This window comes from Hemitrygon akajei, chromosome 2, assembly GCF_048418815.1.
Source record: "Hemitrygon akajei chromosome 2, sHemAka1.3, whole genome shotgun sequence".
NCBI lineage: Eukaryota > Metazoa > Chordata > Chondrichthyes > Myliobatiformes > Dasyatidae > Hemitrygon > Hemitrygon akajei.
In genome coordinates this window covers 109,078,330-109,102,734 of record NC_133125.1, presented here as the reverse complement: position 1 = coordinate 109,102,734, position 24,405 = coordinate 109,078,330, and the positions used below count along the sequence as shown (strand labels likewise).

At 41.7% G+C, this 24,405-nt stretch overlaps 1 protein-coding gene across 3 annotated transcripts in view; it reads right to left on the bottom strand.

The window, feature by feature from the left end:
• Nucleotides 1–24,405, bottom strand: part of abcc4 (ATP binding cassette subfamily C member 4 (PEL blood group)) — a 274,021-nt gene that overhangs the window by 161,226 nt on the left and 88,390 nt on the right. For 2 of the 3 annotated variants that reach the window (XM_073027133.1, XM_073027152.1), the window contains exons 10-11: nucleotides 6,723–6,812; nucleotides 6,088–6,279 (exon numbers count right to left, since the gene is read on the bottom strand). The exons of the other annotated variant lie outside the window; for it this stretch is intronic. In XM_073027133.1, the coding sequence (XP_072883234.1) occupies nucleotides 6,088–6,279; nucleotides 6,723–6,812 (282 nt within the window). The remainder of the gene's footprint in view (nucleotides 1–6,087; nucleotides 6,280–6,722; nucleotides 6,813–24,405) is intronic. 3 annotated transcript variants of the gene reach the window in all.

Sequence of the window (24,405 nt, the reverse complement as noted above, 5' to 3'; positions counted from 1 at the left end):
AAAGTAAGTGCTTCAGCACACAAATATAAACATACTGAGACAGTACAATATGGGTGCAATACCGCTTAGCGCTGTGATGTGAGGTTCAGCAGGGTCACAGCCTCAGGGTAGAAGCTCTTCCTGTGCCTGCTGGTGTGGGAGCGGAGGCTCCTGTAGTGCCTACCGGATGGGAGGAGAGTAAAAAGTCCATGGTTAGGGTAAGATGCATCCTTGATAATGCTTTTCACCCTGTCCAGGCAGCGTTTATGGTAGATGTTCTCAATGGTGGGCAATTGGGTGCTGATAATCTGCTGGGCAGTTTTCACCACACGCTGGAGTGCTTTACGGGCCAATACAGGAGAATTGCCATGCCACACTGAGATGCAGTTGGTGAGTATGCTCTCAATGTTACAGCGGTAAAAGTCCATCAGTATCTTGGGACAGAGGTGAGCTTTCTTGATGCTCCGCAGGAAATAAAGGCGCTGTTGCACCTTTTTGATCAGGATGGAGGAATTCAGGGACCAGGTGAGATTATCAGAAATGTGGACACCAAGGAATTTGAAGCTTGATAAATGCTCCACTACAGCTCTGTTAATGTAGAAGGGGACATGAGTGTGGCTCCTAGCATGCCTGAAGTCCACAATGATCTCCTTGGTCTTCTGGGTGTTAAGGGCCAGGTTGTTGTCGGCACACCATGCGGCTTCGTGCTGGACCTCGTCCCTGCAGGCCGTCGTGTCATCCCCTCTGATCAGGCCAACCACCGTGGTGTCGTCTGCGAACTTGATTATGGAATTAGAACCATGTACAGGAACGCAGTCATAGGTGAAAAGGGAGTACAGAAGAGGGCTCAGCACACAGCCTTGAGGCATGCCGGTGGTGAGAGTGGAGAAGGACAGGTTGTCTAACTTAACATATTGGGGTCTGTAAGTCAGGAAGTCCAAGGTCCAATTGCGGAGGGATGAGCTGATACCAAGCTGGCGAAGTTTGGCGATCAGCTTGGAAGGGGTCACTGTATTGAATGCTGAACTAAAGTCAATGAACAGCATTCTGACGTAAGAGTTGGGGCTGTCCAGATGGGTCAGGACAGAGTGAAGTGCCGTGGAGATGGCATTCTCTGTTGACCTGTTGGTGCGATAGGCAAATTGATGGGGGCCCAGGATAGTGGGCAGACAGGATTTCAGATGTGATAGAACCAGTCTCTCAAAGCACTTTGTAATGATGGGGGTGAGTGCAACTGGGCAGAAGTCATTCAGGCCCGTGGCAGTGGAATGCTTCGGCACTGGCACGATGGTGGCGATCTTGAAGCTTGTGGGGACCATGCAGATCTTGAGATCTCAATATCTCATTTTTAAAAGTTTTCCATCCCGTTACCTGCTCCGCACCATCCACTTCATTAGCACTATGACTGTCCCAATCTACAGTACATGAGGAAAGTTAAAATCCCATCCCATTGTACCCTATAGTACAATTGCAACAAGGTGATCATTCCTTTTTTATCTCTCAATTCCTTCCACAAAGTCTCTCCAGATGATCCCTCAATAATTTCATTTTGCCCCAAGTGCCAAGATTATATCCTTAATCACAAGTGCAACTCCACATCCTCTCTTTCTGCCACCTCTATCCCACCTATAGCATCTGTACCTTGGAAATGTCACTTGTGCCAGTCCTGTCTCCCGCACCCTCCCACTTCACCATGTTTCTATGATGGTTATAATCTCCCAGTCCAATGTAGCTATCCATACCCTGAGTTAACACATACAAACAAGCTGGATGAACACAGCAGGTCGGGCAGCATCCGCTGAAATGTGCAATCAACGCTTCGGGCCGAGACCCTTCGTCAGGACTGAAGGGGGGGCCATAAAGAAGGTGGGGGGCAGGGTGGAAGGTGCCAGGTGAAAAACCAATCAGAGGAAAGATCAAGGGGTGGGGGAGGGGAAGCAGGGAGGGGATAGGCAGGAGAGGTAAAGAAGTAATGAAAGGGGAAAGCACTATGGGTAGTAGAAGGCAGAATCATGAGAGAGGTGATAGGCAGCTAGAAGAAGAGGCAGAGTAAAAGTGGGATGGGGGAAGGGAGAGGGAGGGAATTACCAGAAGTTGGAGAATTCAATGTTCATACCAAGGGGCTGGAGGCTACCCAGACGGTATATGAGGTGTTGCTCCTCCAACCTGAGTTTGGCCTCATCATGGCAGTAGAGGAGGCCATGTATGGACATATCCGAATGGGAATGTGAAGCAGAGTTGAAGTGGGTGGCAACCGGGAGATCCTGTCTGTTGACCCTGAGTTCATTCCCCTTACCTGTCAGGCCTTTTGCTTTGAAATTAATGCAATTTAATCCAACAGCTTTTCCTTGCTCCTGGTTGTCCTGTCTTCTAATATTACCACCATTAAATTCTATCTCAACTCTATCTCCCCATCTGCCTCACTTGATCCTGCCCTCCTACCAAACTAGTTTAAACCCTCCAGGTAAATCTCCCCGCTGGGACATAAGACTCTTTCAGTTCAAGTGCAAACTGTCACTCTTGTGCTGGCAACCCTCATTCCAGAAAAGTTCCCAAAGGCTTGTAAATCTAAATCCCTGCCTGCTGAGGGCTGGTTACAAATCAGCTCTGGCAGGGTTTGCAGGTCATTACATCCTACAAAGCAAAACCTAAAATCATGAATAGCAGAGATGCCTCACTCCCAGATGAGCTCAAAACATTGAAAAAGGAGAATAAAATTATAGCTGTGTGACCATTGCGATATCTGGCTACCTTGTGATCTCTGTCTCAGAGGCTGACATCAGAACATCTTTCAAGAGGGTGAACCCTCACCAGGCATAGGGACCGGATGGTGTACCGGGTAGGCATTGAAAACTCCTGCCAACCAACTGGTGGGAGTATTCAAGGACATCTTCAATCTCTCACTGTTGTCTTCAGCAGTACCCACCTGCTTCAAAAGGGTGACAATCATATCAGTGCCCAAGAAGAGCAGGATGAGTTGCCTCAACAATTACCACCCAGTTGCACTCACATCTACTGTGATGACATGATTGAGAGGCTGGTTATCTCCAGAATCAACTCCTGCCTCAGCAAGGACCTGGACCTGCTGCTATTTGCATATCATCACAATAGGTCTACAGCAGACACAATATCACTGGCTCCCCACTCACCTATATCAGGCTCTATTTATTGATTACAGCTCAGCGTTCAACAGAATTAGACCCTCAATTCTAATCAACAAGATCAAAAACATGGGCTTCTTTACCTCTCTTCACAACTGGATCTTGACTTCCTCATCGAAAGACCACATTCAGAGCCGATCGAAAATAACATCTCATCGCTGGCCAGTAACACTGCAGCACCTCAAGGATTTGAGCTTAGCCAACTGCTCTACTCTCCCTACATCCTCATCTGTGTGGCTCTGCACAACTCAAACGTCATTGATAGATTTGCTGACAACACAACTATTGTTGGCAGAATTTCAGATGGTGATGAGGTGGTGTACAGGAGTGAGGTACATCAGCTAGTTGAAGTGTCACAGCAACAACCAAGGAACTGGGTGTGGATTTCAGCAAGGGTAAGTCAAGGGAACACACACTAATCCTCATCAAGGGATCAGAAGTGGAAAGAGTGAGCTGTTTCAAATTCCTGGCTGTCAATATCTCTAAAGATCTATCTTGAGCCCAACATGTTGATACAACTACAAAGAAGTTGTAATTACCGGAGTTTGAGGAGAATTAGTATGTCACCAAAGTTTCTTGCAAATTTTTACACATGTACCAAGGTAAGCATTCTAACTGGTTGCATCACTGTCTCGTTCTCGTAGGAAGGGCCCACTGTACAGGACTAGAAAATGCTGCAGAAAGTTGTAAGCTCAACCACCTCTATGGTGGGTATTAGCCTCCCTAGCATTCAGGACACTTTGAAAAGTTGATGCTTCTAAATCGCAGCATCCATCATTAAGGACCCAGGACATGCCTTTTTCTCATTGCTACCATCAAAGTGGAGGAACAGGAGCCTGAAGACACACACTCAACTTTTCAGGAACAGCTTCTTCCCTGAATGGACAATGAACCTACGTACACTACCTCACTAATTTTGTGCTCTCTTTTGCAATACCTAGCGGAACAACAAAGTTCACAACATATGGTATTAATATGAAACCTGATTCTAACTCTGATATCAGATGGCTTCTGCCTCTTATTCCACGAAGGTATACACAATTGTTTAATTCCTTTGCCATTTCCTTATTGCCCAATTTTAAAATTTGATGTCTCTATCTGGAAGAGTGAACCTTTGTCTTTTCTTTTCATTTACCTATAAAAGCCATTTTTTGTCCCTCACCAGTTTACTCTAATTTCTATGCTACTTTTCTTAACCAGTTTCTTGGCCATCCTTAATGAATCCAAAAAAGCTGCCAATTCTTAGGCTTACTGCGATTTCTGGCAACAATATATACTGTATTTCTTCACTTAATTTAATTACTTTGGTCAGCCATAGATGGGCAAATCATTCTTCGTTTTTGTGGATTTATACTTTAAAAGGTTTTTTTTTGCAATTTATGCATTATTATGTCAAATGGCTCCCCAACATTATATCTGTGGGCAAATCCAATTCTCTCCTCATACCTTCATACTTACCGAACATCATTTTGAAACTCAATGTAACATTCCATCTTATTGTGAACACACTTCCCTAAAGGCCCTTTAAGAACAAGATTATCAATTAACTCTCTTCTCAATGCACTAAACTGGATCCAAAACTGCTGTTCTCTCACAAACAAGAGAAAATCTGCAGATGCAGGAAATCCACTGTTCTTTGTTTGGTTCCCCAATATAAGTTCATCTTCCCAAATAATAAAGCAAATTAAATTTCTCCAATATATATTTAGGATAAACCCACTCATTATGACTGTGTGACCCTGTTACATGCACCTGAAATTTCCTGACCAATATTAAGACTTAAGTTTTGATGGCCTCTGGAAAAACTCTACAGCTGTTCCCTTACTTTTGCTGATCTTTACATCTTTCCCACAATAATCTCATAAACAACAAGTCCAGAAGTAGAAATTACTAAAAATATTAAACAGGTCAAGCCAAAATGCCTTTGATTTGAGAATTTAACTGATTTTTCTTTCACAAATACCTACTGATTATTTGTAGTATTTTCTGTTTTATTTTAGATTTCCCACATCACCAATATTTCCTTCTGCACTAGTGAACATATATTTGACTTGAGTAAGTCACATTTGCCTAAAAAGATTATTACAGCCCAATTATTATTATTACTTTAGACTTAATCTTAAAGGCTTTTAAAAAAAATTAACCTCATTTTTTTTCTGAAGTAGTCATACGTGCTTGAAAAAATAAATGACTAGTTTGGACCTTAAGGACTGAAGAACAAATGACCCTGCACATTATAAATTAGTTACTTATATACCTAATTTCAGATATTGTGCAAGTGAACTATATTCTGCTGCCTGGATTTCTTAAGTTGACCACCAAGTATTAACTTACAGCTGTTAATACAGAGTCAATGTTCCCAGTTGGGTGTCTAAGAGGTCACAGTCTCCAGAAAACAGCCTGACAGGATTAAGATGAGAAGAGATTTTGTCACCCTGAAAATGGTGTATTTGTGGAGGTCACAATCCAATTCTGGAGTGTATTCAATATGGACACTGAGATTTTGAGATATAAAACAAGTCATATGTTTATGAGAAGGAGCACTCAACACTTAGAAGTCCAGCATGAACTGTAGAAGATGTGCACTGTCTTGCACCATCTACCCATCCCATCAAGAAACCTTCTGCCCAGCTGAAGCAGGCTCTGAAGGTGCCACACTGCCCCCTTCAACAACCGAAGAATCTAGAAAACTGTAGAAAAAAAGCACTCCTCACACTCAAGGAACTGCCTAAGTTGCAAAATAGATTTTTAAAATGAAATTATTTGCAAATTAAAGACAATGATAAATTTCATTCCATCACTAGTATATCAAACCACAAACTATCAATGCACCAATTGCCTTTGTTCTATAATTATGAAGACAATTCATTTCCAAGACATGTAAATGTTTTAATATAAAGCAATTATGTTTACATCGGATTCAGTGTAGTCAAGATTGGATACTCACTTTCTTCAAGGCACAAGCTGTGATGATCTTTTCATATTTTGCTTTTTGGTATTCTTTACCAAATAGGATATTGCTCCGAACAGTACCAGGAAACACCCATGGCTGTTGTGCACAATAAGCTATTTTGCCTTTAACATCTAGGATACCACTGTCCTTTGAAAGTTCTCCAAGTAACGCAGCAAGAATAGACGACTATAGTGAAAATTTGATAATCCAAATATTAAACATCTGCTGACATCTAAGATTCAAGAATCAGTATTCAATTTGCAGTTGCTGATCAGTATATGGACAGTGTATTACAATTATTAAGGCACCGCTCTCTCAAGAGGCCCAAGAAATAGAATTCACTCAATATTCTTAAGGTGAAAAGCAATATTCCAAAATAGAAAAACAAAAAAGAGAGTGGGAAAGCAGGCTATAATAATAAAAACTTCCTTTTAAAAAATTATTTCACAGTCATAAAATCATACTACTTTATAAATAAGACTAAACTTGAAAAGAGACAGAAAAGCACCCAGAAAAACATACTTCCAAAATTACACAGATGATATAAAACATTACTGGTTTCATAGACTACACATTTATAACTTAAAGAATAGAGTTAAACACTTAACAACTCCATGATTAAAACTCACTTTGCCAGCACCTACAGGTCCAATCACAGCCAGAAGTTCCCCTGGTTTGAGAGAAAAGCTAATATTTTGCAGCGATGGAGCTTCCATTGTCTAACACAAAAATAGGAAATAATAAATAATCAGAAGGTACACATAATATGCATGAAACAAATTTCATGCAGTATTTGTTGGGGTTGATAACAGACAAATTTGGGGGAATCACATATCAAAACTGACTGAGGATTCCATCAGACTTTATAACATTATTGAAGCTTCTGTACTTCCACTTTCTAGTATTCATCCAGAAGTTCATTCTATCTTTACAGTGTAACATAGTGGAGTATGCACTTCTAACAACCCGAAATAGTGAAAGATGGTATGCAAATTCTGCTCAAAACAAAGTACATTTTTAACTCACAAATGAGAAATTGCATTGGTGATGGTATTTAAATATAAAGGGATAGAAATTGATGATAAACATTGTGATGCATTAATGGACATTACTTAATAAAAAGCAGTATTTTGCACAAGGATCACAATGAATTACATGATTCTCCACAAAACTGTTGCTTTGCATTCATATAAATGCAAGTTTTCACTTACATTTAAGAAAATTCCAGGGAAAACAACAAGCTATTAATTTGACATAAAAGATTTCAAAATAAAATATAAAAGTGCATGGAATCTAAGAAGTGACAAATTGGATCTATAACTGGCTCAGTAACGGAAGCAGAAGGTAATGGTAATGAGAACAAAGCCATTAGTCTAGAGCAGTATGCAACACAACTCTAACCATAATTTAGCATTACATACAATTCTAGTCACCAGATTTTAGAAAGTACGATGACTAGAAATGTGACTGCAGAGAGATTCACAAGAGTGGTGCAATGGCACAGTTAGCAGTTCACGGATCCAGCAACTTGGTTCAATTATGGACTGTGCACCTTCTCGCTGTAACCACATGGAATTTCTGTGGGTGTTCTATGTTCTTCATAACTCAAAGGTGTATGGTTAGTAGACTAACAGGTTCGCATAAATTTTGTTTTGTGTGAATGCAAGTGGTGAAATTTAGATGGGGAGGGGTTGGGATGGGAGAATACGGGGAGAAGCAAATGGAATTAATATGGGACTGGCTATTAAATGCGTCCTGGATAAGCTGGTGCAGAGTACATGGATGGTTTACATCCTGTATAACTCTTTATCGGACTGGAAAGTTGTAACAATGACGAAACGAGAAACAAGAGCTGTTTTCCTTGGAATGCAGTAACCAATAAGATTATTTGAGATGTATAAAATTTTGAGTCACATTTCCCTTAGGCTCATCTCAACTAACAAAAACAAGCTACAATTTCCAGACAAATATTTGACTTGGACATTGGACAAAAATGTTCTTTTAATTTTGAACATCCCTTTGAATGATAACACTTACACAATTTTCTCTTACTCATGAGCACTTTCGGACAATATTATTCATTCTCAGAAGAATTTCTCCATCAAATCAAATATGCAATGAGAGACCATAAGACTTTGAAACAAAATTAGGCCATCATGTATGCTTTGCCATTTCATCTTGGCTGATCCATTTCCCTCTCGACCATATTCTCCTGCCTACCCCCTGTAACCTTTTTCACCTATCAAAAAATCTCTCAGCCTCCACTTTAAGTACACTTAATGACCTGGCCTCCACAGCCACATGCAGCAACAAATTCCGCAGATTCACCACCCGCTAGCTAAAGAAGTTCCTCCACATTTGGACGTCCCTCTATGCTAACATTGTGCCCTCTGGTCCTGGATTCCCCCACTATAGAAAACGTCCTCTCGGTTTTCAAGGTGGCGACCGTCATTCCAGTGCCAAAGGTGATGTCAGTAATCGGGCTAAATGACTATAGTCTGGTGGCATTAGCATCAACCACCAAGAAATGTTATGAGCACATTAAAGCCTTACTCCTGGCTACATTGAATCCTCTCCAGTTTGCTTATCACTCGAATCAATCCACTGATGATACAATAGCCTCTGCCCTCCACTCTAGTTTTGTTCCATCTAGAAAATTGTGTCTCACATGCCAGGCTGCTGTGTATAGACTTCACTTTGTCATTTAACACCATCACACCCAAGAAACCGGTGAGGAACTTGTCCTCACTGAGTCTCAACACCTCTCTCTCTAACTGGATACTGGACTTCTTAACAGAAAGGCCACAGTCAGTCCATGTGGGCAGCAACATCGCTAGTCCCATTACACTGAGCACTAGCGCTCCCCTGGGCTGTGTGCTCAGCCCACTGCTGATGCATGACTGTGTCGAAGGATCCAACTTAAACCATTTCCTCAAATTTACAGATGACACAACAGTGGTTAGCCTTACCAAGAACAATGACGAGATGGCATATAGAGAGGAAGTGAAGCAGCTGGTGGACTGGTGTGAGAAGAACAACCTTGATGTGGAGAAATCCAAGGAAATCATTGTGGACTTCAGGAAGGTGCAGATGAACCATCCTTCTCTGTGAATACATGGCTCCTTCGTAGAGAGAATTAAGTGCACCAAGTAGCTGGGCTTTCTTATCACAGATGACTTTACCTGGTCCCTTAACAACATCTCCCTGAACAAGGCGGCACAGCAACTCCTCCACTTCCTAAGGAGATTGAAGTAAGCAGTTCTCCCCTCCTAACCCCACCATCTTAACTGCACTTTACAGGAGCACCACTGAGAGCACCCTGGCAAGCTGCATCTCCATCTGGTACGGCAGCAGCCGAGCATCGGACCAGAAGTCTCTACAAAGGGTTGTGAGAACTGCTGAGGGGATCATAGGAGTCTCCCTACCATCCATCGGGGACATTTATCAGGAACATTGCATACGCAGGGCCTTTGGTATTATTAAGGATCCCATCCATCAATCCAGCATCCTCTTTGACTTTCTATCATCAGGCAGGAGACTACGATACATAAAAACAAGAACGGTCAGGATGCAAACAGCTTCTTCCCCCAGGTCATTAGGCTTCTGAACTCCCTGCCACATCACCTTCGAAGTATCACTAGTTAATCTGTTCCATGCCTTACAATATTTAACTTAGGCATTTTAATTTGTTATTTATGTGTGATTCTCTACAGATTTTATTCTTACCTTCATAAGTTATTGTGTGGCATGTGTGTTATATATACCACTGTGCTTTACACCCTGGTTCAGAGAAACATTGTCTTCTTTCTATATACATTATATGGTTATATACATTGCATACATGTCATCAGTAGGTCGCACCTGGAATTTCCTAGTTGGCTGACGATTTCCCTCCACGCCACTCTGACATATTGGGAAATCAGTGCTTTGCCATTGCCTTCTGCTGGGTGAGTTTTTTTTAAAAAGAGATCACCAGCTCTTAACCCAGCATAGATGGAGAGCGTGCAAGGGAGCCGGCTGGATTTGAACTCAGGACCTCTCACCCCAAAGTCCAGCGCTGATGCCACCATGCCACCAGCCAGCATGTACATAGTTAAATTACAATAAACTTGACATGGCACTTGAGATTTTTGAATTTTCTCCTGTCCTGATAAGAAAATAGTCTAACTCTTCTTCCTTCTGCTAAAGTGCATGACCATACACTTTCTGACACTATATTCCATCTGCCATTTCTTTTCCCATTCTCCTAATCTATCCAAGTCCTTCTGTAGCCTCTCTGCTTCTTCAGCCTTCTTGCCCCTCCACCTACCTTCGGATGATCCACAAGCTGGGACACAAAGCCCAGCTTTGTGTCATCCAAAACCACTGACATACAACGTACAAAGAAGAGGTAACAATAGACAATAGACAGTAGGTGCAGGAGTAGGCCATTTGGCCCTTCTAGCCAGCACCGCCATTCACTGTGATCATGGCTGATCATACACAATCAGTACCCCGTTCCTGCCCTCTCCAATATCCCTTGACCCCGCTATCTATAAGAGCTCTATCTAACTCTCTCTTGAATGCATCCAGAGACTTGGCCTCCACTGCCTTCTGGGGCAGAGCATTCCACATATCCACCACTCTCTGGGTGAAAAAGTTTTTCCGCATCTCTGTTCTAAATGGCCTACCCCTTATTCTTAAACTATGGCCTCTAGTTCTGGACTCACCCAGAACATTCAGCGGGAACATGCTTCCTGCCTCCAGCGTGTCCAATCCCTTAATAATCAGAATCAAAATCAGACTTTAATCGCCAAGTACCTATGCACATACAAGGAATTTACTTCCGGCAGATGTTGTCTCTCTGCTCATAACAATAATAATAATAAATATAAATGAAAATATAGATTATACATACAGGTAGTGCAATCCAAGTAATAGTTAGCCGACAGCTAAACGGCAGTTAACTGTTCAGCAAGGTGACCGCAGTAGGGAAAAAACTTCTCCAATGCCTACTAGTCTTAGTCTGGAGGGATCTGAAGCACCTACCAGACGGAAGCAGATCAAACAGTCCGTGCGCAGGATGGGAGGAGTCCTTTATGATGTTCCCTCTCATCCTTCTAAATTCCAGTGTATACAAGCCCAGTCGCTCCAATCTTTCAACATATGACAGTCCCGCCATTCGGGGAATTAACCTTGTGAACCTACAGTGCACTCCCTCAATAGCAAGAATGTCCTTCCTCAAATTTGGAGACCAAAACTGCACATAGTACTCCAGGTGGGGTCTCACCAGGGCCCTGTACAGCTGCAGAAGGACCTCTTTACTCCTATACTCAATTCCTCTTGTTATAAAGGCCAGCATGCCATTAGCTTTCTTCACTGCCTGCTGTACCTGCATGCTTGCTTTCATTGACTGATGTACAAGAACACCTAGATCTTGTTGTACTTCCCCTTTTCCTAACTTGACTCCATTTAGAAAGTAATCTGCCTTCCTGTTCTTGCTACCGAAGTGATAACCTCACATTTATCCACATTAAACTGCGTCTGTCATACATTTGCCCACTCACCCAACCTGTCCAAGTCACCCTGCATTCTCATACCATCCTCCTGACATTTCACACTGCCACCCAGCTTTGTGTCATCAGCAAATTTGCTAATGTTACTTTTAATCCCTTCATCTAAATCATTAATGTATATTGTAAACAGCTGCGGTCCCAGCACCGAACCTTGCGATACCCCACTGGTCACAGCCTGCCATTCCAAAAGGGACCCGTTAATCGCTACTCTTTGTTTCCTGTCAGCCAGCCAATTTTCAATCCATGTCAGTACTCTGCCCCCAATACCATGTGCCCTAATTTTGCCCACTAATCTCCTATGTGGGACTTTATCAAAAGCTTTCTGGAAGTCCAGGTACACTACATCCACTGGCTCTCCCTTGTCCATTTTCATAGTTACATCCTCAAAAAACTCCAGAAGAAACACAGACTCCTGTGGAACACCACTAGTCACCAGCAGCCAATCTGAAAAGGCTCCCTTTATTCCCACTCTTTGCTTCCAGCCAGTCAGCCATTGCTTTATCCATACTAGTAATACCATGGTTTAAGATCATGCTTTATTGCATTACATTTCTGCACACTTTCTCAGAATGTAATGTGTTCCTTGAATCACATTATACAATCGGGTATTTCTTTTTTTCCTGCTTAAAATAACAATTCAGTTAAGTTATGCTTTCTGTAATAGCCAACAGGAGTTGTCTTTTTAACATTTTATTCACTTTATTAAGATGCCCCAGAACATTGTAGAGGGATCGGGGGAAGCCATTTCCTGGAGAGAGTGCAGGAGTTTTGGGGGAAGAAGGAGAAAGGAGGAAAATGGAAATGGACAACAAACATAGCAGAAGAATATTTGGAAGGACAGATACCGCTGTCAGAAAATCCTCATGCAGACAATGATCTCACATAGAACGTATAGATACTTTTAAATTAGTTAGTTATCACACAACTTTGGAGACTGTCCGATGCCCTGTCCTTGAACATTGTGTGGATATTTATTTATGCTTCACTCGGACTGAGTTTCAGGCAGAATTTTTCAGTATCGTGAGTAAACTAAGTGAAGCAAACCGGATTGATTATGCAACAGTGAATTCCAACGATATGTGCACACTATAGGACTAATATATATGTAATGGGCCATTTTTCTTTTATTTTGTTTGTTATAATTTAAAATGTTTTGTCAATACAATTTTAATCTAGGTTTATACTGGTGTGAGCTAAATTATTTGCTTCCTGGTGAATGGTAAATTTGCATGGGTATGTCAGCGTTCACACAAGTGATAGCCTCATTTTCCCTTAAAAGGACATTCAAACTGTTATGTTCGTGTTTACCCTAGACGTGAGTATTTATTGGAAATGGCCTTTTCATCGTTATTCTCCATGCATTATAAAGGTATGTTACTGTTAGTTTGTATTCACGGTACTATCTAACACATTACGAGCCTACGGTGAGAGGGTTACATTAGCATCTTTCGTGTCAGCAGCCTCATGTGTGGAACCTTGTCAAAGACCTTTTGAAAATCCAAGTAGAAAACATCCACTAATTCTGCTTTGTCTGTTCTTTTTATCATTTCTTCAAAGAATTCCAAAAGATTCCTCGCGCAAGAATTTTCCTAAAGGAAATCTTGCTGATTTTGACCCATTTTATCATGTGACTCCAAGTACCCTGAAACCTCAACCTTAACAATCGACTTCAATATCTTCCCAATCACTGAAGTCAGGCTAACTGACTTATGATTTCCTTTCTTCTGCCTCCTTCTCTTCTTAAACAGTGAAGTGACAATTGCAATTTTCCAGTCCTCTGGAACCATGCCAGAATCTGGATAATTCTTCACAGATCATTACTAATGCCTCCACAATCTCTTCAGCTACTGCCTTCAGAATCTCAGGTGTACAACATCCGGTCTAGGTCTACCTTAAGACCTTTCACCTTCTCCCTAATAATAGCACCTGCATTCACTTCTGCCCCATGGCACTCCAAAACATCTGGCATACTGCAGGTGTCTTCCACAGTGAAGACAGATGCAAAATACTTATACAGTTCATCCAAAATTTCACTTGTCCCATTACTACCTCTCCAGCATCATTTTCCAGGGGTCTAATATCTACTCCCATCTCTTTTGCTCTTTCTATATCTGAAAATGAAACTTCTGATATCTTCTTTGATTTTACTGGTGAGCTTACATTTATATTTCATCTTTTACTCCTTATGTTTTTTTTAAGTTATCTTCTATTTATTATTAAAAGTTTCCCAATTCTCCACCTTCCCACTAATTTTTGCTCTATTATATTCCTTCTCTTTTGTTTTTACACTGAACAAATACTTCAGTTCAGATACAGGTCCAGACTCCCACAACGGAAAAGTTCAGATTCAAGTTTAAACAGAAAAATGTTTCCAATCAAGTTTAATAAATAAGATTTAAAAGCAGATTAAGAAATTTCAGAGAATCAAAGAATTTCATGACACAGGAAGCCAGCCAAAGTGGATTTTCATTAATCTCTTTTCTCAGTTCTTGAGAAAAGTTCTTCCATTGTACACCCAGGAACAATACTAAAAAGTTATGGGTTACTGCCTTGACTACCTATACAAAGAGCTTCAGAACCAATGACTTGTTGAGAGAGAACATTTTTACACCATATTCCTCCAAAACATTACTAACTTATATCTTTGTAGAGCGTCTCAAGCAATAAGGGCAAGCAGAGAAAAGCTACAATAATCCACTCTTTGACAAGGTTGAGTGAAGGGAGAAAGAATCTAAGAGCGGTGCCAAGTGTGACCAAGGGAAGATGTATTCAATGAGTTATAACCTACGTCTACATTAACCAATCACTCATGTCTAAATAAGGATCCAAGGGCAAGATCCCAAGCCAGATCAATTCTATCTTGCTTTCTACTTTCTCAATGGCAAGATTAATTGAAGAGAATATCTAAAATAATAAGTGCTTCTGCACTTCCTACCCCTAAGATCAATTATAAAAGCAAAGAGCACAGAGCTGAATTTAGCATATTAGCTAACACTTATCGTGTGATGGCATTGCCCAGAAAGTTAGTCCCATCTACTTGTGTGCAGCCAACAGCCCTTGAAACTTCTCCTCTCATGTACTTATCTAGGTGGCTTTTAAATGCTGCTAACACACTTGTTTCAGCCACTATTTCCAGCAGCTCATTCCAAATCTGCACCACCCACTGCATGAAGAAGCTGCCCCAGCTCTCATTTTAAATCATTCACCTCTGACCTTAAATCAACTTCCTTTTTTAAAAAAAAATACGACCCCTCCTTGGGAAAAACATTATGTCTATGCCCCTTGCGATCCAATATCTCTCTATCAGGACACCCTTCAACCTCTGACAACCCAGGAAATGTAGTCCTAGTCTATGCAACTTGGCCTTGCATCTCAGCCTTCCCACCTTTCCCCCCACAACCCCAAGTCCAGTCAACATCCTGGGAAATCCTTTCTGATCATTTCTGCATTCCAGTTTAATAACATCTTTCCTATACAGGGCAACCAAAACCACACACTATGCTCCAAGTGCAGCCTCACTAACATTGTATCTGCAACATAGCTTCCCAACTCCCATACTCAATGCCCTGATTGGTAAAAGCCAGCATACTAAATGCCTTTTACATTATCCTAGTAACACCACCCTCACTTACATTTTACCTAATGAAACATAAAACCTCAGCCTTGTCCAGATTAAATTCCATCTGGCATTTCTCAGCCCACTGTGCTATATCCCACTGAATCCTTTGACAATCTTCTTCATGATGCATTGCACTCTGATCAGTCGCCTATATTTATATAAATCACAAACAACAGGTCCCAACTCCAACCCTTCTGAAATGCCACCGATCACAGATGCCCAGTCAGAATAACATCCCTCCACCGCTACTCTCTGTCTTCAATGACCAAGCCAATTTGGAATCCAATCTACAAATGTCCATGGATCTCATGCAACTTCATCTACTGGATCAACCTATCATGAAAAGCCTCATTGAAAGCTTTAGTAAAGTCCATGTATATAAACACCTACTGGCCCTAAGCTCAATCTTCTCCTTCAGCTCCTAAAAAAACTCACTCAGCTTTGTCAGATATAACATCCCCTGCATAGAAAACATGCCTAGTACTCCTGACAAGTCTTTGCTTTTCTAGGAGTAGATCTTATTCTTAAAAATCTTCTCCAACAACTTCTCCACCAGTGATGTAGGGCTCACTGTTCTATAATTTCCAGTTTGTTTCCACAGCCCTTCTTAAACAGAGGAACAACATTGACTATTCTCCAGTCCCCTGGGACATTGTTGCGCCTTTACAAAGAACTTTGTATCAAGCGATCTTCTGAAACAAATTGCAGGAGGAACTCATCCTCCACAAATGCTGGATGACCCACCAAGTCCTCCACCATATTATTGCTCCAAATTCCAGAATTTGCACTCTCTTATGTCAGCAGCAATCTCCTCCCATGCCTCCCTCAATAACCTGGCATAGATCCCATAAGGCCTTGGGGACTTATCTACCTTAATGTTCTTCCTCTTTGATATCAACACGTCCTGGGGTATCATCATACCACTCCCTCACCCATTTCCTCTGGACCCTTCTTTGTCCTCATCCTACCCTCTTGTTTTTAAGGATTTGTGTAAAATGCCTTGGGATTCTCTTTTATCCTACTAGTTAAGCACATTTAACATACCCTTTTAGCAATCCCTGCTTTAAGTTCTGTCCTCCTTCCTTTAAATTCCTCAGAGTCCTGTCTGATTTCAGATTCCTAAATCTTACGTGTGTTTCCTTTTCTGACAAAAGCCTTCACATCAGTGAACAGCAAGGAGTCATCCGACTCATCTCCTGTGATACGAGACAAAGGCTGTCCTATTGAACTCAAAGGGTACCCAATATGATATATTTATAGAATCCTTTGGGATTTTTCTTAATTTCGAGCGCTGAACCCATACCCTCTCTTTGTCCTCCTGATTTCCCTCTTAAGTATATTCTTAATCATTTTATTGTCATCTGTCCCCAGCCTCCTACAACTACCTCCATTATCTTGAACAGAATTTCAATATTTGTCATTATTCAGGGTTCCCTAAATTTGCCAGTTTACCCTTCACTGTAACAAGAACATGCAACCCCTAGGCTCACTTGTAATCTCACTATAACTTGCCATGACTTCCTTTCTCTTCAATCAGAATCATCCAACTGACCTCTGCTGGATCCTGCCTAATTTCCAAATTAGCCTTGCTCCTGTTTAGGACTCTAACCTATGGACCTATTTTATCTTTTTTCATCACTACCTTAAAACTAATAGAATATGTCACTGTAGCTACAGAACTCCCTGACTGCCAACTCATTTACCTTCCCTTCGCTAAGAGAAGATCTACTATTGCACTCTCCAGATTAGGGCCTTCTATATATTGACTCGGGAAATTTTCTTGGACACACCTCAGAAATTCCACCCTTTTCGGAGCCTAACACTGGCTAACTGAGTCAATACCGGGGAAATTTAAATCTCTCACTAACACAACCCTGGGATTGTTATTGCAGTATTGCTAACTAAGATAGAGTCATAGAATCATGGAGCACTACAGCACAGAAACAGGACCTTTGGCCCACCCAGTCCAGGCTGAACTGTTATTCTGCTAATGACCCGCTCCTGGACCATAGCTTTCCCATCAATGTAGAGTATTATGCAAAAGTCTTAGGCACCCTAGATTTTCCTTATATGGTTTCAGATGCTATGACCTCAAGGCCTTGATCTCAACATCATTGAGGCTGTCTGGGATTACCTGGAGAGACAGAAGTAAGCAAAATTGTCAAAGTCTGCAGAAGAACTGTGGCAAGTTCTCCAGAATGCTTGAAACAACCTTTCAGCCAATTTTCTTATAAAACTGCTCAACAGTGTACCTTAGTGTTGATACAGCTTTAAAGGCGAAGGGTGGTAACACCAAATATTGATTTGATATGGTTTGTTGTTTTTTTTTTTACAGCTTATTGCCCTTTATAATATCTTTTTGGTATTTAGAAACTTTTCATCTCATTATTTTTGGAAGTATCTTTAATTTACTGAATTTTTACATGTGCCTAAGATTTTTGTGCAATACTGTACTTACCTAAATTTCACTTGAATGTTGAAATCAAACCACCATCCACCAGTTCCTCTGACAGCTTGTTCCACATTCACCACTCTCTGAGTGAATAAGTTCCCACTAAACATTTCACCTTTCACCCTTAGCCCATGGCCTCTAGTTCCAGTCTCACCCAACCTCAGCGGAAAAAGCCTGCTTGCATTAACCTTATCTACACCCCTCATGTTTTTGTATACCTCTATCAAATCTCCTCTCTTTCTTCCACACTCCAGCAAATACAATCCTAACTTAATCAAACTTTTCCTAAAATCCAGGTCTTCAAATCCAAGCAATATCCATTGTAAAAGTTGTAAAATTAGTCAGCTCCATCTTCTCTGTACTTTGTCAATCTTATTGATATTTTTCCTGCAGGTAGGTAATTGAAACTGCACACAGTACTCCAAATTTGCTCCCGCCAATATCTTATACAACTTCAACACAACAGCCTATTCAGGAGAAAACTCTATAAGATGAGTTAGACATGACCTACCGTGCACAAAGCCATGGTGACTATCCCTACTCAGGTCCTGTCCATCCAAATATTTAGAATATGTTTCAATAATTTACCCACTACTGATGTCAGACTCACCACTCTATAATTTCTCGGCTCATTCTTAGAGCCTTTCTTGGACAACGGAATAACATTATCTATCCTCTGGTCCTCCTGCATCTCAACAGTGGCTAAGGATGTTTTAAATATTTGTCAGGAACCCTGCAATGTCTGAACTAGCCTCGCACAAAGTCCAAGGGGACATCTTGTCAGGTCCTGGGGACTTATCCATCTTAACTTGCCTCAGGACAGCAGGCACCTCCTCTTCTATAATTCGTATGTGGTCCATGACTTCAATGTTGTTTAGACACAGTTCTATAGACTCTGTATCCATCAGCCAAGTAAATCATAATTCTAAATCATAAAATGAAACCATCATTTCAATTGTGTTCTCAATCAAAAGCAGAAAATCTAGATAAATAAATGGAAGGTTTTCCAAATCTTTATTTAAACTTGACTAAATTAACTGAGTGTATTTCATGAACAGAGATTTAGAGAGGTGTAATTAAGAATAGCCAAAATGAAAAAATATTGTGAATATTTTTAGAGAACCGTCTTTGATAATCTGTCAGTGGTCTGAGATCTGGAGAGACAAGCACAGATCACCAATTTTGCTTAGGTTATCCTGAAAGCTAAAGTATAGTTTGCAATTGGTCAGTTACAGGCATAGAGTCATAAAGCACAAAAGAGACCCTTTGGCTCAACTCATTCATGTTAACCAAAATGCCCACTTAGTCTTACGTCATTTGCCCATCCCTCCAAACCATTCCGATCCAAGTACCTGCCCAAGTGTATTTTAAATATTGTTAAAAACAACACAGTAAATACTAGCAGCTCCGATCGCTATCCCTGCTGCTGTGTTATGGTCCTGATACAGATTTTCCACCTGTAAAGTCAATAATTCCATATTCCCCTGCAGGTGCTTCTTGACCCAGTGAGGGCTTCCAGCTGTTTGCTTGTTGCTCAAGATTCCAACAGCTGCATTCTCTGGCATCTCCCTCTGCTCTTTTATAGTGCTTTCCACAGTACTGACTCATGATTTTCTTTCTAAATCAAGCAGAATATTAGGCTGCCAAGGGAAAAAGTCACTTGGCACTACACTGGTCTTAGAATCATGATGTTGCACAGCAGGAAATAGTCTCTCAGCTTCGATGCTGCCCATCAAGCTCATCTATAGTAATCTCATGTGTCAGCATTGTCTCTGAAATGTTATTGCTGCTCCTGTCTCCACGACCCCCTCTGGCAGGTCACCCTAGTGTTATGTGCGCAGCCCCCTCCTTTGTGAGAATCGCAAGAGCACTAAAGGGAGGGTGAGTCAGTGGACCCAGGAAATGGGAGAGAGACGTGCTGGATGCCTCATTCCTTGGAGACACATTTGTGGATTGGGGACTAGTATACGTGCAAGCCCTCGGCCAACGTGGGCGGGTTGAGAGAGAGATTGCATCATCCACCAACCTGATTGACATCTTCAATCCTGCCAGTCAGGATAAAAGAGGGGCTGTAGGAACAGCCCCCTCAGACGCACCAGAAGAGACGCTAGCGATCCCGTAATAGCGGGCAGCCATTTGAAGGAAGCCACGTGCGTTCGGTTCCCTTGCCTGGGAGCCGGTGGCGGGTACCACAGAAACGATTTTCTTGAACTAACAACGGGGAACCAACTCCCCCGACCCAACGGATTGGCCTCATCAAAAGACCCGGGCAAGTTTCTTTTTCTCACAAATCTCTCTCTCTCTCTCCAACAAGTGAAAACCCAGCAGTCCCCAAAAACCAGAAGCCTGCAGGAACTGAGTGACTCTTATATTTCCAACGGACAATATATTACCCCCTAGACAAACGATAGAGCTATTTCTTATTGATGATGATTATTATACCCGCGCTTTAGATTGAGTATTGACGACGTATATTATCTGAATGTTTGTATTAACCTTATTTTTGTGCCCCTTTATAAATAAAGACTTTTAAAAATAGTACCATCAGACTTCAACGGACCTCTCTATCTTTGCTGTTAAGTGACCCAGTTACAGGGTACGTAACACTAGATATCAGCAACTCTTTGTGTGAAAGATTTATTACCTAGATCCTCTTTAAACCTCCTTCCTCTCACTTCACACCTGTCCGAGTTTAATTCCATCTCTCATTCCTTCGCTCATCTTCAGAATTGATCAATATCCATTTGTACCTTCAGACAACCTTCATCACTGTCCACTATCCCATCATCTTTGGTGTCATCCACAAATTTAGAAATTATGCCACCTGCAGACTCTATAATGATTTTGATAAATGGAGGACCCATCTCTGATTCCTGTGGCATACTACTGGTCAGGGGCCTCCAAACTGAAAAAACAATACTTGGTATCACAAGGTTTTTCATGTATAAAGCCCTTTCCGACTATTTCAACTAAGTCTTTACTTATTCAAAGGCAAATGAGTCTCTTCTAATAATCTTTCCGCCGTTGATGTTAGGCTCACCAGCCTATAGTTCCCTGCTGCATTTCTTAAATAAAGGCATATCTGCATTCCTCCTGTGCAGAATCAGGTTACAAAAATCTCTGCCAAGTCCCAGCAATCTCTTCCCTTGTTTCCCATTAATAACCTGGGACAGGTCTGATCAGGCCCCAGGGATTTATTCACCATTATGAATTTCAGAAACTTCAGTACTTCTTCCTTTCTAATGATAAAATGCACCAAACCATCACTGTTCCCTCTCCTGAACTCACAAACTTCTAATGTCCTCCTCCGTAGTACATACAGATGAGCAGAATATTTTTGACCTCGCCAATTTCTCCTGTTTACTACATCAATCTCTAAGGGATCTTACTCTCTCCCTAGCTCCCCTTTTGTTCTTAGTGCACTTAAGGATTCTTTTAGGATTCTCCTTCATCTTATCTGCCAGGGATATCTAATACATGAGAAAATTTGCAGATGCTAGAAACACAAAGCAACACACACAAAATGCTGGAGGAACTCAGCAGGTCAGGCAGCGTCTATAGGAAAGAGAAAACAGTTGACATTTCAGGCCAACCCTTCTTCAGGATATCTAACGTCCACCTTTGGCTAAGTTCAGGTTTAATTGTCATTCAACCATACATGAATACAGCCAAAAAAAAAGTGTTACTCCAGGACTAAGGAGCAAAACACAATATCAACAGTCAGACATTGTACAAGGCAAATACAGCATGTATATATATCAAGCACAGATTTGATATCAGTAAAATACAGTCCCACAAAAGACAAATATAGCCCAAGACCCTGAGTCCATGAATGTTGTAGCAGTCAATAACTAAACAGTTTGACTTCTGCCAAGCTAACACTCATGGGCAGCACTGATTCTAGCTTGGACACCACACCACACCACACTACCTCCGGTGGAGTGCACCAACTCAGACGCCTCTCTCTTGGGCGGCTGCGTACAAGCCACACCACGGCTTGAGACCTGGTCCTTTCTACAACCGAGGCCGTGCAGCTAACCTCACTGTCGCCACCGTTGCTCGCCAATATTAACAGTGTCCAACAGAGCGTTGCGATCGCAAGAAAAATGACTAGGATGATCATCCGCTGTTAATTTTCTCCTTACGTGTATTCCTACATCCCTTATGCTCCTCAGGGAAATGAGTTGCCTCATCTTTCTATAGCTGACTATTGCCTCAAATAGTACAGCACAGGAGCAAAGCTCTTCAGCCCGTGATGCAGAACTAACTAAATTAGTAATCAAGAGCCCAACTAATCTCTTCTGCCTTCACAGTGTCCATATCTTTCCACTTCCTGCAAACTCATGTGCCTATCTATGAGCCTTAGATCAAATTTGCCTCCGTCAACATCTCTGACGGCGCATTCCAAGCGTTATGAAACATGTAGCAGGAAACCGGGATGACACAGATGTACGCATATGATTAGTTGTGAGTGAAGCAACACAAATTTATACTGAAGAGCATATCCCAGACATGTAGTTGAGAAACATGAAATGATTAATGTAGTTCAGGTGAAAGAGATAAGTAGTTAAATCAAAGCAGTGATGAACCCTGTAGGCACACAGGTTCTGAAACAATTAAGCAAGCAAGCAAATAATTGGAAGTCTGGAATTAATTGTGAGAATGGAAAGATGTCTTCAAGATCAGAAGTTGCAAGAAATAGTATTACCAAGTAAAAATAGGTTGTTGATCAATAAAACTTACAAAGACATTAGAGCTTGTGAAGAGACCAATTCACTTTTACACACTTCTACAGACAGTGGGTTGTGACCTATTTGTGCCCATCAGCTCTCTTGGCATTGCACTGAAAGCAACAATTGGAAATTATTTACAGAGGTTATCAATGAGGTATAAACTTCAGCAAGAAAACAGGTCTTAGTGCAGCAGAGCAGAATTTATAATAGGACTTGGGAAGCGGGTACAATTGCAATATTTTAAAGACATTTGGACAATTTGGACAGGAAAAGCTTAGAGGGAATTCAGCCACACATAAGCAATTGGTACCAGCCCACATAAGCAACTTGATTTGCAGGACAGGTTGGACTGAAGGCCCTTTCCCCACTCTGTATAATTCACTGATTTAATGAATCTACGATTACAAGAGAATCCAAATGAATGGAGGAGGTGAGCCAAGAACCAGCGAATGGAGCAAGTGTGGTTAAATCAGGGCAGGGACCTACACAGTAAATGGTGTGGCTGGGGAGAGAGCTGCAGAACTGAGAGACCTCGGAGTACAAGTACATTGCTCCCTGAAAGTGATGACACCTGTAGACAGCATGGTAGAGACTTTTCATGTATCCCTTCATTGGTCAGGGCATTGATTACAGCAACTGGCACATCCAGTGGAGGTTCACAGGACATTACTGGATTGGAGGGCTTGAGTTACAAGGAGGGACTGGTTAGGCTTTGGCTGTTTTTCACAGGAACGTATGATGCTGAGGAATGGCACAGTACTTTCTCCAATTTTCTCTTATCAGCATCACTTCTACAGAGCCATCTGTCCCCTCAGTTCCTCTTTAAAGCTTCCCCCCTCTCAAATTAAACTAATGCCCTCTAGTTTTAGACTCCTCGAGTCTGGGGGAAAAAGACTGACAATCAACCTTACCTCTGCCACATATGATTGTGTAAATCTGTCAGCATCCTTTGCTCCAAGGAAAACAATCCCCACCCAATCCGTCTCTCCTTCTAACTCACGCCCTCCAATCCCAGCAGCATCCTTGTGAATCTTTTCTGAATTCTCTCTATCTTAATGTTTCTTTCCTGTAGTATAGTTAGATTAGATTAGACAGTGAAATGCGTCATTTGTGTCAACAACCAACACACTCCGAGGTTAGGCTAGGACTCTGCGCAAATGTCACCATGCTTCTGGCACCAATGTAGCATGCTCGCAACTTACTAACCCTTACTGATCCACAAGTCTTTGGAATATGGGAGAAAATCGGAGCAGCCGGAGGAAACCCACGTGAACATGGGGAGGACGTGAAAATTCCTTACAACCAGTGACAAGAACGCTGGCATTGTAAAGCATTATGCTACCCACTACTCTAGTGACCAGAACCACACATAACACTCCAGGTACAATCTCCCCATTGCTGCAGCATGACGTCATAGCTCTCGCGCTCAATGCCCCGTCTAACAAAGGAAAGCATGGCACGTGGCTTCTTCACCACCTTGTCTAGTCCCGTCGCCAGTTTCAGGAAATTATGTACTTGTAACCCTACATCACTTGCTGAACTACACATTCCTCAGAGCCCTGTGCAGGTCCTGCTAACTTTAGAACAACCCTGAGGAATAAAGCCCTGCAATGTATCACCTTAACAGTAAGCAGCTTCAGAGAAAGGGACAGGAAAAGGAAAAGGAAAAGAAGAAATTAGGAAAAATAGAGCATGTGATTTGGAGGGACAGGAGATTGGAGGAGTTAGGGAGGGTGAGGGGAAAAAAAAGAGGACCTCTTCTTTTTCATTCCCATCACCATACTGAAGGTTCTGTCCCACAGATATTCTTGGAGGGTGGGGGTGGGGGGTGGAGTTAGGGCAAGTCAGTAACTATAACTTACTAGTAATCCACCAATGGGTACTTTAACAGATTTCCTGCTAATCCTGCACAGCAACCAGGTTAACATAAAGCCAAATATCCCTCACATACAG